Below are 13,530 nucleotides of genomic sequence, written 5' to 3' on the forward strand. Positions count from 1 at the left end.
GCTAGGGATCGGTTTCGTTTCATATTTTTCCGATACCGGTGATAAAACGATACTGCTCAAACGATGCCTAAGCGGTGCCTGAACCAATATATTTTTTTTTAATTTGAAGTGGATAGTGGATTTTTTCATTTAAAGAGGATTTCAAGTGGCACACTCCAAATGATAACATTAGTGAAGGTGGTAAAGTAAAGGTAGAGGTACCGGTTGTATGGTCCCGGTCGTAAAGGTACAGTGGGTACCATAGTGGTACCGGTTGTAAAGGTACCGGTACCATGTGGTACTGGGTTCCGCTACCCAACCCTATAAGTGCAGCTTTCCTGCCAATGAAGCAGCTCTGGATTGAATTGATAGAGATAGCGAGGAGCTGAGGGGGGTGGGGGAGGAGGGTCAAACAAGGGAGAAAGTGATGGAGAAACAGACAGAGCAGGTAGAATAATCACTCATCTCTCTCTCTCTCTCTCTCTGTCTCTCTCTCTCTCTCTGTCTCTCTGTCTCTCTGTCTCTCTCTCTCTCTCTGTCTCTCTGTCTCTCTGTCTCTCTCTCTCTCTCTCTCTCTCTCTCTCTCTCTCTGTCTCTCTCTCTCTCTCTCTCTCTCTGTCTCTCTCTCTCTCGGGTCATAATCTGTCCATTAGTCTCAGACGGGGAAGCAGAACCACTCCATCTCGTCTTAATGGGACTGTGCTTACATGCTTAGACAGAGCCAGTCGACCTGAGCGCTGAATGAACTGCCTCACTGCTACAATGAATGACACGCAGAGTGCACGCTGATACTACTGGGAGGGAGCATCTCTCTCTCTCTCTCTCTCTCACGCGCGCGCGCACACACGCGCACACGCACACGCGCACACACACGCGCACACGCACACACACACACGCACGCACACACACACACACACACACACACACACACCTGGTCCGAAGCTGTGAAACCATTAATATCAGATAGCATCTATGATTAATAGCTGGTGTTTCACGTGCTACAGGTACAGTATGTGTATTGGTCAACTGCAGACATTGACCAAAAAAAACACTTTTTTTTGGCAAGTATATGTCAACATACACATTTAAAGCTATTTCTTATTTAACCTTGAAATAAAAAATTCATCCTGAATCTATGAATTGAGTTTGTCATTTTCTCATTGTACATCCACAGCTAATCCAGTACTAACAGTCTAAATAGGAGATATGGCTGATAATTTAGCTTGCAACTTGTTGTTTTTTTTATCTTGAATTTATCATACATCTAATTCATCTAAGTCCTGCTTCCCACTGTTCCATTGCTTTTTAAATACATTTTGAGTATTCAGCTTTTATTTTGACAATCAAAGCACTTTGTAAACTCTGTTTTAAAGCTGCTGTATATAGTTATTAATATGATTATTATTATCATTATTCTAACTGTCAGTAGCTCTGCTTTAAGTGTTTCTACCACACAGTGCTGTTGCAGATAATACAGTAGTAGCATCATGTAAATGGGGTTATTTTGCCTGTTTTCATGGTGATCTGTTGTAAAGACAAACTAAGAATTTGTTAACTTACGAAAACGCCCCCAGCACAGAAACCCAGCCAGGCTTAGACCTGTCAATAAAATGTCACACAGCCCTGAGTGAAATTCCATTCACACGCAAGCCTCAGAGTGTCGGCACATTATTGACACAAACACGCCGTCGAGATGAAGAAAGACGTCTGAAAATAAACCCTGCTCACTGAGCGTGACGGAGCGGCTCTATGGCAGCAGATCTATAGAGATGTATATTCAGATCAGCACCGCGCTAAGCCTGCACACACAGGATTACACCACCACTACGCACCTCACCTGTCCCTGCAGTGTGTGCAGGAGGGCCTAATGACAATGCTGTGTGTGTGTGTGTGTGTGTGTGTGTGTGTGTGTGTGTGTGTGTGTGTGTGTGTGTGTGTGTGTGTGTGTGTGTGTGTGTGTGTGTGTGCGTGCGTAAGCACATTCTAAGTTCATGTGTTGTTAATGTATCTTCATGACTGTGCACGACATGCTTGTGATGGTTCATGTGTGTGTTTAGCAGGTTGTTTCGCTCTGTGTGTGTGTGTGTGTGTGTTTGTGTGTGTGTGTGTGTGTGTTAGGGATTGATGCTCTGGCTGGCCGGATGGCCGGCCGGACGGCCGGTGGAGATGAGTTATGCCACTGCATAAAAGTCCAGGACAGCAGCCGGCTGCCCCCCCCCCCCACGCACACACGCACACACACACACACACACACACACACACACACACACACACACACACACACAGTACTGCAGTGTTCTTGTCCAGTATCCAATACTTTGCAAATGGCACATTCCATGCTGGTAAGCACTGACAAAGATGTCACTATGTGCAACATCAGTGCCACCATCATAACTGTCACTTCTACCTTTGGGTATTATGGTAGAGGTATGATATGGTGATATGGTAGAGGCCTGGTTACAGCTACAGTGTGGACGGTCATGAGATACTGACTTTATGTATGGTTTTTAATCCACCTTATTTTTGAATGGCCCGCTGTAAAATAATTATGGGTGCAAGGTCCGGTCTAGAACCTGACTGATTGTTGCAGCTGGCGCATTTCCTCATTAAAACTGGGAAAAATTTGTCACAATAAATAACACTTGTTGGAGGGAATGTAATGATTTTATCTATCACGTCCGCTATTTCTGTTGCTCTTTGAACAACTCGGGATATTTATCGACGAGACTTTTTTGCCAAGCTGGACGTGATTTGCTCCGTTCGCCTGCAGCTGTCGCATACAGAGGGGCTATGTTGTGTCTGTGTCAGGTGAGAGGGGGCTGGGAGGATGACACCGGAAGAAGCACCCATATTTCACGTCAGGCATCATGGCAGCTAGAAATAAGGTGGATACTTATTGCATCCTTTTTCCTGCTGTATGGGACTGTCTGATATTACTTTGCTGTTTGTATAGTCTGTTATAGTTTTGTTAATGCCCTATGTTTTCTATGTAATGCTGCTGGTGACACCCAAATCCCAAACCAATTTTAACAGTAAAATAGTAGAAGTCAAAAGAAAACAATAGTTTGAGACTGGCGTATGTATGGACTCCTCTGGGTTCTCCTCTGTTCTGACTTTTATTACAAAACTAAATGAAACTTGGACAGTGAACAACAGAACTGAACCCGAAACAGGCCCCGAGAAATATCCTTTGTAATTGTAACACTGTTTCCATCATGGAATACAATAGGTGGGTAGAGTAGGTCATGTATCTTCAACTACTTGTATTTCAAATGCACAAGTGATGAGAACAATTTTCCACAGTTTCCAAAGCCGGCAGAAAAACAACCCAATTTCAATACGAGTTCACGTTTAAACAGGCAAACTCGGTGGAAACGGCTATGAAAGCCATAGACCCCCGCCATTGTTCACCGTGGAAAGAGTAGGATTGTTGAAACCTCGACACAAGTAGCATTTAACAAGACAGAAAAGTAGCCAAATTACGCGTATAGGCTCCAACAAAAGAGTCTTTTCAATGTGAAAACAGCAGTTAGTGTTGAAGAGCCCTTCAGCATGTGAGACTGTTCACAGCTGTGTTGGGAACTACGACTACACGACTACATACAGGCTTACAAGCTGTTAGCGGAGGCCCGAGGCGTTGAGTGCGACACACACACACAGTCTCACAGTCAAGTCACGGTTACCTTTCAGTTTGTTTTGTACGTCCAGAGCGATGTCCAGGGGGTAGAAAGGCAGCACGGGATCGTTGACCAGACGAAGAATGGCCTCTGCTGTCAACTGTAGAAACACAACAGAAAGCAAGGTGGGTCCAAAAATACTTCATGCTGGCTCGGATTCAGAGGGTTCTGGGGAGGCGTCATTACATTCCTCCGCTACCTGAAGGTGAACAAGGGCCTCATTTTTGCACACATAAATATTAAAATGGATCAAAAAAAATGCAGAGAAGTAAAGCGCAGGTAGAGACGAGAAACCCTGAAAGGGCTTATTATGGGTCTCTACCTCAGAAAACCAAATCATAACAATAATCCGTACAGAGTACGACTTAAGCCGGGGATTTTCTGTTCCTCGAAGCAAACGTAACATTTAGGCGAGCTTCTCACAGGAGCAACGGCTCCGTAAGCTCCTTGAGCTACGAAAACGCAGCTGGATTGAAACAGTCAAAAGGTACGATTGACTGTATAAGATATGGACGACGCGTCGCCGCTTCCTACCACTAAAGCTGTGTTCACACCGAGATATTTATTTTTCTCTCTGTCGCTTGATTCAACCCTTTGGAATCGCTCTGTCGCTGTGTTTAAATCGCTCGTCAACAGGCACAATAATTGACGGACATGTGGGGGCTATAACGTTACGCAATGTCATGCTGTTTGTCCACTACGAGCCACCGTCATTGTTTACAAGCTAAAGCCTATCAGCGTGCTCCTAATGCGAGCTCCATACCGGTAGGACAGACTTCACTTTATGTCAGCTGTCATCCTGTCAATGCGGTTTGTTGCCACACAATAAACCAGCGGTTTGTTCCAAGCCAGTGTGATCCTTGACTCGCTCTCACACGGCAGCCAATCAGCGTTGAACAGCGAGCGACTGATGCCAGCGTAATTTCGCTCGAGTTTGGATATTTCATCTCGGGTGACGAGCGTATTTTCTCCCTATCGCTCTGTCTCTGTCGCTCGGACGCCCAGCGATTTTTCTCCCAGGCGAATATACGCTCAATCGCTCGTTTGCATTGACTTTGTATGTAAACTCGATGCCAGCGAAAAACTTTAATAGGTCGGTGTGAACGCAGCTTAAGCAAGAGTGAAGCCAGAAGATCTGGTTTCAGCGAGCGGCCGTCGAGCTTGTGTGATGTCATTTGGAGGCGGAGTCTGTGCAGTAGAGTCGGGCTGAGCCGTCTCAGCAGCACCCTCTGACGGAGGTTTGAGAGTGGCTGTCACAGCTGTCAATCAACCCTTTTTATATCATCACATATCTATTTAAAAACAAACTCTAATATAAGAAGCATGTGCACTGAACATACATCAGTGTGATAAGAACTACCTAAAATGACAGAAACCATCTTAGGGGGAAATTTATCGGATGTGTACTTTGACTTTTTAGTTTGGCTCATGTCTCATCCGCTAACATGCCCGCCCCTCCCCTCCATGTTAGGGGGGACGGGACTTATGACCTATACTGGGACCAGCCACTAGGGGGTGATCAAGATGCTTTGGCTTCACTTTTGGGGAGCTGTCATAACGTCCATATTTAATACAGTCTATAGTACAGGTGCTCCAGTTGCTTGAAACTTTCTTCAGGATCCCAAAGATAAATGGAAAGAAACACAAGCCAACAGGAACGAGAGGGCGGGTAAGTGTTTCTGTCACCAAATGCTGTTTGTATGTGGCCACGAATGTAAAATATAATTTGCTGGCCATTGTTGGGTTGTTTATTGTGACATTCATTACATGCAATGATGATTGTTTTTGTATATTTGGCAGGAAATCAGAAATGCGTGCTCTCTGAAGGCGAACGTGATGGGAGCTTTTGCTGGCAGGTAAACACGCCCACTCGCCAAGCTGAGCTGGTCTGGAGGGTTGACCCTTGACAACCTCATGCACAATGCATGCTGGTACATGTAGGCGCTGCGGCACAGGCTCTGTGAGCACAATGCATGCTGGTACATGTAGGCGCTGTGGGACAGGCTCTGTGAGCAGCACCATGCATGCTGGACTGGTACATGTAGGCGCTGCGGGACAGGCTCTGTGAGCAGAATTCACATTTCTCTGTCAGCATGATTCTCTGAGGTGGTCGTTATTTATAATGGACTATCGACTACAAACCACCCAAAGCACTGATGGCGTCCACTTAATTAGCGCCGAAATGTTCCTTTAAGTGATGCATGTACGAAAACTTTTTGGAATTGTTTTATGTCACTCTTCTGTTGTGGTTTTATTGCTGTTGTTTTCTTTGATTCTACTTTTTTCAGCTTTGTTCTAATTGTTTCTACTTTTATTGACTTTTATTTTATATATTTTCCCCCCCGATTTTTTTTAACCCATTTTTATCCCCACCCTCTGCCGATCTGGGGAGAGCCGAAACTGGCTCCATGCTCCCTCCGAGACATGGGCAGTTAGCCAGCCGCTTCTTTTCACCTGACAGGGGAAGCTTCACCGGTAGGACATAGCACGTGGGAGGATCACGCTATTCCAACCAGTTCCCCTCCCTCCGAACAGGCGCCCTTAACGACCAGAGGAGGCACCACATCAGCAACCAGGATATTGCATGTTTTTGGTGTGGGGTTCCTATATGAAGGAAGCCCCCAGGGGGCATGGCGAGAACATGCAAGCTCCACACAGAAAGGCCCTTTTGACGACCCCACCCAGGCGGTGGGCACTCGAGGACATGCGGACGGGCATGCATTCCTTTAGCGCTCACAGCATCCCAGGTGAGAATCAAACCCAGGACCTTCTAGCTGTGAGGCGACAGCGCTTACCACTGCACCACCGTACCCCCCCATACTTTTATTGACTTTAATTGGCTTTGTTAGCATGCAGTTCAGGAACCCTATTGTATTTACTGAAATTCTTTCTTTCTTTCTTTCATTCGTTCGTTCGTTCGTTCGTTCGTTCTTTCGTTCTTTCTTTCTTTCTTTCTTTCTTTCTTTCTTTCTTTCTTTCTTTCTTTCTTTCTTTCTTTCTTTCTCTGCTAAACGTGTCTGCAGATCAGAAAGTGCAAGTATGGTAAACATATTTACATGTCCACAGATAGTAATCCATGGAGTGACACTCGGTTCTTGCAAAATAGAAAAAAAAAATCATCAACAATCTCAATATCAATATTTTTGATACATTATGCATGCAATGAATTATGGCTGACATGAAGACAAACATGATTGACTTTTGCGCGTTTGTAACGGGGTGCCCTGCATTGTTGCGGGTCAATACCTGTTTCAATTGCATCGCCCCATGCAGTTAATAGAAACATGGGTGCCACTTTACAATGGCCTTTATATAGAGCATTAACCTGTGTATCGACCTTTTGGAAAGGTATTGTAAACACAATATGACTGTGTCGGTACAGTGATGGCGGAATGAGTATTGAAGCGGTTACATCAGCAGATTTCTTTTGAACGCAAGGTGATTCTTGAGTTTCAACAATCTCAAGCTTCTGTCCTGCAGAACCATCTTCACGCGCCTGTCTTTGCAGTGTTCATGACCTTCACACGGGAACAGGGTTTTGAGTTGTTGGTGGATTGGTTTTTGAAACAGGCTGTTCCAAATGTTTAGCACTCTACTTTTTATTGCACTGTACTTTTTATTGCAAATATGTCCAGGAAAAAATGCAAATGAATTGAGCTGTCTCCCCAAATACCAATCACGTAGGTAGGGGCTATTTGAGTGTGAATGCAGGAAATCTGTCCAAGCAGAAAAGTTTTGAGTGTGAGCATCACAGTTTGAGGGAAAGCAGAGCAAATTGAAGCACACGCGGGGGCTACTTGAGTCCAAGGGCGGGGTATACTTACAAAATCTGAACATGAAATCTATAAATCATGCTCTCACATTGCTAGACCGAGCTCCTGAATAAAGATATCTAAGCCCGTAGATATTGGACATTATACTATACGCTGCCAGGAGGAGAGGTTGTTTTTTTGTATAGAAAAAGAGTTCATGAGGTGTTCCTCACCAACACACACCTGACTGACCTCCAACATATATGAAATATACATGGGGGCAAAAGGTCAGTGAGCAGTTGTATTCTCTGTAGATGCACCGACACAAACAGAAGATCCTAACAGTGTTCTTTATTCTGCTCTACAGCCAGCGGATGGAGGAGAAAGTAAAGGTCACAGAACAATAGGGGTGTGTGTGTGTGTGTGTGTGTGTGTGTGAGTGTGTGTGTGTGTGTGTGTGTGTGTGTGTGTGTGTGTGTGTGTGTGTGTGTGTGTGTGTGTGTGTGTGTGTGTGTGCGTGTGTGTGTGTGTGCGTGTGTGTGTGTGTGTGTGTGTGTGTGGCCAGCTATACTCCTGGCCAGCGAGCCAGCTGTCTGTCTGGAGGTGAGCAGTCTCTTGGACACTGACCTTATCTGCTCGGTGTCCCACATCACACACACACACGCACGCACGCACGCGCGTGCACGCACACACACACCAACTCTCTGGCCCCTGCCATGGAGCTGGGTCGGGGTCACCCGGCCGGGCTGGTCTGAGAGGGGAGGGCAGACTGCCAGCCTTAGTACTGAGTCAGGTTAAGACACAGCCACAGCGCCCCCCTCAGGACGGAGGATTTGATTTTGAGATCATCCCGGGTAACGGGGTTGGGCACGGGTGTTATATTACCGGCTCTGGGGCGGGGCCGGATTTGCAAAACTGGACCCGCGCAGTCAAACAAACAAAAAACACTTTAAACTCAGCAAAACAGACCAGTGGCCTCACATTTAAAGGTCTGTGTCGTTTCAACATGAAAAAGCTACACGCAAAAAAGAGGCAGAAACTCTCATTCCACCTGGCTGATCCAGCAGAATTGCACTTGACTTCTAAACAGCGGTGGGTTTCGGTGAATCAGCAGAATATCCACACCTCATCAACTCCAACAATTAGGTGTAAATGGCTGTTGAAACACCCCGTGTTCTCCTGTTTAGCGTTCAATTCCTCTCTTTGACTGTGTCGTTTAAAGAGGTAGCCAAACAGAAAATCAGATACTCTCTACCTAAGCACCCTCCCCCTATTTAACGGTGCTCTCCTGGTATTTGGAGACTGGCCTACAGCGTGCAGACCTCTTCTGCACCTCTCTGCTCTGCCGTCACTGCCAAGGAAATCAATCTGGTGGTGGTGGGGGGGGGGGGCAGGGGGGGAGATTAGAGCATTGATTTGAGGCTGGTGAGTAATACTACTGCAGAAAGCATACGTCAAAAGCCTGTAATGCAGCAGGACAGAAAAGGCCGTTGATTTCTTATTTATGGCCTTATTTCTGGATCCTCTCTCTCCAGGGCAGAGGAGAGAGAGAGAGAGAAAGAGAGAGAGAGAGATATATATAATGATAGGGGAATAGAGGCAGAAAAGAGCCAGTGACATAACAGAATGTAAAAGACAAGCGAAGCTAAGGGCAGATGACATTGGGAGCGGAGTGGAAGTTAGAACAGCTGTCAACAGGGCATCAAGGTGGAGGTGTAGATGTAGCCTATATTTGATTTGATCTCAGACTGCATGCAGCATTATGGTTTGCTGACCACAGACCTTGCCGATTTCTGGGAATACAACATCGATTTGGAAGTTCAAGTTCAGGTTTGTTTATTTATATAGCCGTAAATCACAAAAATGTCTCTATGGACTTTACAGAGAATGTGTCCAGGTAGACCAACGAAATCTAGATCTAAATCAGTCCAACGAAAGACCAGCAATGAACTCAATTGGACAAACTCATAAAAGACGGACGAGCAAAAGCACAACCAATGAACAAAATCAAGACAGATAAGCATAGCGAAAAACACAAGGTAGGCAAGAGCAGATTTTAGCAAGACAATCTCGATATTCTACAGCCTACCCTAACCTATGGTACCCTAGCCTACCTACCTTAACCTAACCTATAGAGACACTGCATGAAATAGGCCACGCCCATCATGGAGGAAAGCTCTCCGTTCACTTCATTAAAGTTTTTTTGTACTCCCGAGCAAAACAAGGAAGCCACTGAGAATTGACGAGAAGAAAAATGTGGATCTAGCTGTCAATGAAGTAAGTTGGAGTGTTCATCTTCCGTATTATATGATCTTTGTGTGCAACACGCGACCATGCACGCGACATAGAACGCCAGTATTGGGGGGGGGGGGAGTTTTTGTTTCCCCCTGTTTTGGGTGTGGTTTCTGAATGATGACGCGCTCCACAGTGTCTCTCTCTACTACCTAGTAAAACAATCAAGCTCATGTACATGTACAGCTTAACCTACGCTAACCTAATACAGTACTTTCATGAAAACAGTACAGTCAGGTTGAGTTATATTCATTACAGTTTGTGACTTTTTTTTTTTACTTCATTGCCACACTACTGTAATGTTAGATCAATAATCTTCATCGGTAGATTTACTTCCTGGTTTAAGGTTTCGGAAGAGCTCGTTAAATTAAGATGTGGTGGCTCCAAATACCTGCCATTCCCCTCCATGTGAGACATCCAACACAAAGGGGTGAGTGTGGCAGACTGCTAGTTGCCTAGCAGCAATAGCCATGAGTCAACGATGTCAAGCTAACAAGGCGACCGCTGGAAAAGGCAAGAGAACATTTCTGTGATGCTTGAGTCACACCTTCTGCTCAGCTCACAGCCTCACCACAAACCACTGTTCCTGCCTGGTGCACAACTAGTCCTTATATCCCAGTGGTGGTCCTGCAAATGCACAACTCATGAACTATGTATACGCATCTCAGGAGGACCACATGCGGCTATCGCTGCTGTTGCGTGTTAATCAGAGATGGGAAAAGTACACACACGCTTTACTTAAGTAGAAGTAGTTGTGTAAAAAAAAAAAAAGACTGGTAAAAGTAGAGAAGTACTGATTCATCTTATTTACTCAAGCAAAAGTAACTATGAAATGTAATCAAGTATAAAAGTAAAAATAATTTCTCTCGGGCTGTTTCTGTGCAAAGCTAACTGAGCCTCGCTTCATATTAAGATCAACAGAATTTTCACAAACTGCACGCACTCAATTCTAGGTTAGGGACACTGGAGCCGATGAACCGGGCACACACGGACACACAGCTCTCCAATTATAGTAATATAGGATTGGCCACAGGTGATGTCATCACTGTCACTGACGTCACAATTGCTCAAGTGACATCACTGATGACATCTGTGACATCATCAGTGATTTATGACATCATCGGCCACACCTTATTTAGAGTCTGTGTCTTGTTTTGGATGTGCACCGTTGTCCGTTGTCTACGGACTTGTCTGCTCTTCTTCTCTGATGTTCATACCAGTTAAGAACTCTTCTTCTCTGGTGTTCATACCACGTAAGAACTCATGAAGAAATAGCTGAATACTGTATGAGGATGAGCATCAGTCCAGGCTGTGGTTTTCCTTTGCTTCACTTTGTTATGCTAGGCTAGGCTATCCAAGCATTAGGAACATTCATACTGTATTAAACCCACTGATACACAGGACACATTTTAAATGTCACTTTGAGATTTGTTTGACTAGAACTCATTGCTACTGTACATACATTTTTGATATGTTTATAAAAGAATCACTCAATCAACCTTTGACCTTAATGATCTTATTGTTTCAATTCATCTTCCTCCTCTGGATACTCCTCTCCTACTTTCTCTAAGCTATAATTGGCTTTGGTCAGAACCAGAGGAGTTGTTATAATTTAGCTAGTTGCATTCACACATGGGTTGGGTATTATGTTTCGGGTGGCAAAATGGCAAGAAAACTAGAATTCACCATCAAGATCCATGAACAGTCATTTCCTTCACTGGTGCAGGAGAGGACTTCCTGCGTAAAGCAACATGGAGCATCACATCAGATGAGTTTGTAGATCCATAAACCGTCTGAAGGAATTGGGCCCATTAAGCTTCTGGCATACTCTTCGCGCCCAGCCAAGCGCATAGGGCGCACGGCGATTATGACGTAATCGCACGGGGCGTGTCGGGGGGCGAGGCCTGAGCGCAGCGCGTCCATGGAGATTTTTCTATCAGCGCAACGGGTTTTGCTGCCTGTGCCTGTGAGATCTCCGTGGTAGGCTATCAGTGGATATCTGCTGTGATTGAGTCCTCACCGTCGTAAAGTTGCCTTTGAAGCATGGCGTTCGATTATAACGAACTAGTTGTGTGGCTTAGCCTTCCCAAATGTTGAGGGTCGTTTTTTATAATTTAATACATAGAATTGGGAACGTTACATTCAATTTCATTTAGACTGCCTGGAGCCTGGAGCTGCGCACTGAGTATGTTCTGTTTTGGCCCGCGCAGATTGCGCGCGCCCTGCTCGGAGCCCCGCCTCCAGCGCGTGCGCGAAGAGTATGCCAGAAGCTTTACTCCACTGTTTATAGAATGAGATTCGGAAAGAATATTGACAGCTTTTCACTTAATTTCTGACGTTTAGAAGTTAGGTTTGTAGAAACAGGCGATTCGGACGGATCACAAAGCCACAATCCACACTTGATCTCGTATAGCTAAACATCCCAACTACTATAAAAAACTGCCCGGTAAATCAACTATAAAAAAATAACTAGCGTAAATCAACTCAAGAGGATGAGTTGTTGCCGTGTCATTTTGCATTTTGGTTCACACACCGCCATCTTTCAACTCAATCATCATTTATCAATAACAGCCATGTCATGTGGGACCACTCAACATTCTTCACTGGTCAGAGGGATTTTCTTCCAGGACAAAACTCATCGTTAACTCACAGTTGAGGGTGTGTTTAACCTGTAGTGCTTCTTGTAATTGGGTTGGATCGCTCAGTCCAAACAAGGCTTGAATTTGAGTGTCAGTCTGATTGCTGTGTAAAGGAACAAAAACAAGACTAGTGGATGAAACTGAAGGGGAGAGAGTCGAGGGTTGGAAATAAATTGCCCTCATTGTCACTGTCTCAATATTTCTGTCTCTGATTTGTCCTCTCCACTTCCCTCCTCTGTGGGATGGTGGAACATGGCTGTCATCACTGTCCTCTCCCCTCTCTCCTATCCTCTCCTCATCTCCCCTTCTCTCCTCTCCCCTCCCCTTCTCTCCCCTCCCTCCTCTCCTCCTCTCTCCTATCCTTTCCTCCTCTCTCCCCTCTCCTCTCCCCTCCTCTCCCCCTCTCTTTCTCTCCACTCATCTCCTCTCCCCTCTCCTCATCTCCCCTTCTCTCCTCTCCCCTCCCTCCTCTCCTCCTCTCTCCCCTCCTCTCCCCCTCTCTTTCTCTCCACTCATCTCCTCTCTTGTCCTCTCCCCTCCCCTCCCCATCCCTCTCCTCCTCTCCCCTCCCCTCCCCTCTCCTCTCTTCCCCTCTCCTCATCCCTCTCCTCCCCTCTCCTGCTTCACACAGGGCCTACAAGCCTTTACAGGGGATTGGACCGTATGCACATTAAAAACAGTAGAATGTGTGTTGCAGGGGGAGGGAAGAGAGGGGAAATGTGTGTTGTAGTGATAGCGCACATGATGCTAGTGTAACCGAGTTGAATCAGCGTGGATTCCTCGTGAGTCCCGAGTGGTAGCGAGTGGATTGGTTAAACTCACTCCCCAGGTACAGTATAAAGGCATGTTAACCAGCTCCGCCAAGGGAGCTAGCTCTCTTGGTGTTGCGGTTAACATGTTGGACTCCCAAGCCGAGGGTCGGCAGTTCGAATCCACCCCTGGACAAGCCCTTAACATGGGTTGCTGCAAGTACCACCTACACAACGCCGTTACACTAAGATGATCAAAAACTAAAAAGAAAAACTTCTATGGTACAGAAATGACAGGGTAATTATAGACATTTTCAGACGGTAACTGGTAACTTCTGGTAATAATCAATAACTACACTTATGTTACATTTTGTAATTTCTTCGATAAATGATGATAATGTTGCATTTTGTAACATTTTCCTAAGTGCTGCCAAAGACTGTT

General features: G+C 45.4%; 1 protein-coding gene across 1 annotated transcript in view; it reads right to left on the minus strand.

Annotated features, from left to right (window-relative positions):
- The window catches only part of naaladl2 (N-acetylated alpha-linked acidic dipeptidase like 2), a gene marked incomplete at its 3' end in the record, with an annotated part of 362,515 nt that overhangs the window by 43,671 nt on the left and 305,314 nt on the right, over positions 1-13,530 (minus strand). Inside the window, exon 14 of the mRNA XM_083647387.1 lies at positions 3,663-3,756. Within this exon, the coding sequence (XP_083503513.1) occupies positions 3,663-3,756 (94 nt within the window). The remainder of the gene's footprint in view (positions 1-3,662; positions 3,757-13,530) is intronic.

Source organism: Poromitra crassiceps (genome assembly GCF_964638095.1).
Source record: "Poromitra crassiceps genome assembly, chromosome: 12".
In the NCBI taxonomy this organism is placed as follows: Eukaryota; Metazoa; Chordata; class Actinopteri; order Beryciformes; family Melamphaidae; genus Poromitra; species Poromitra crassiceps.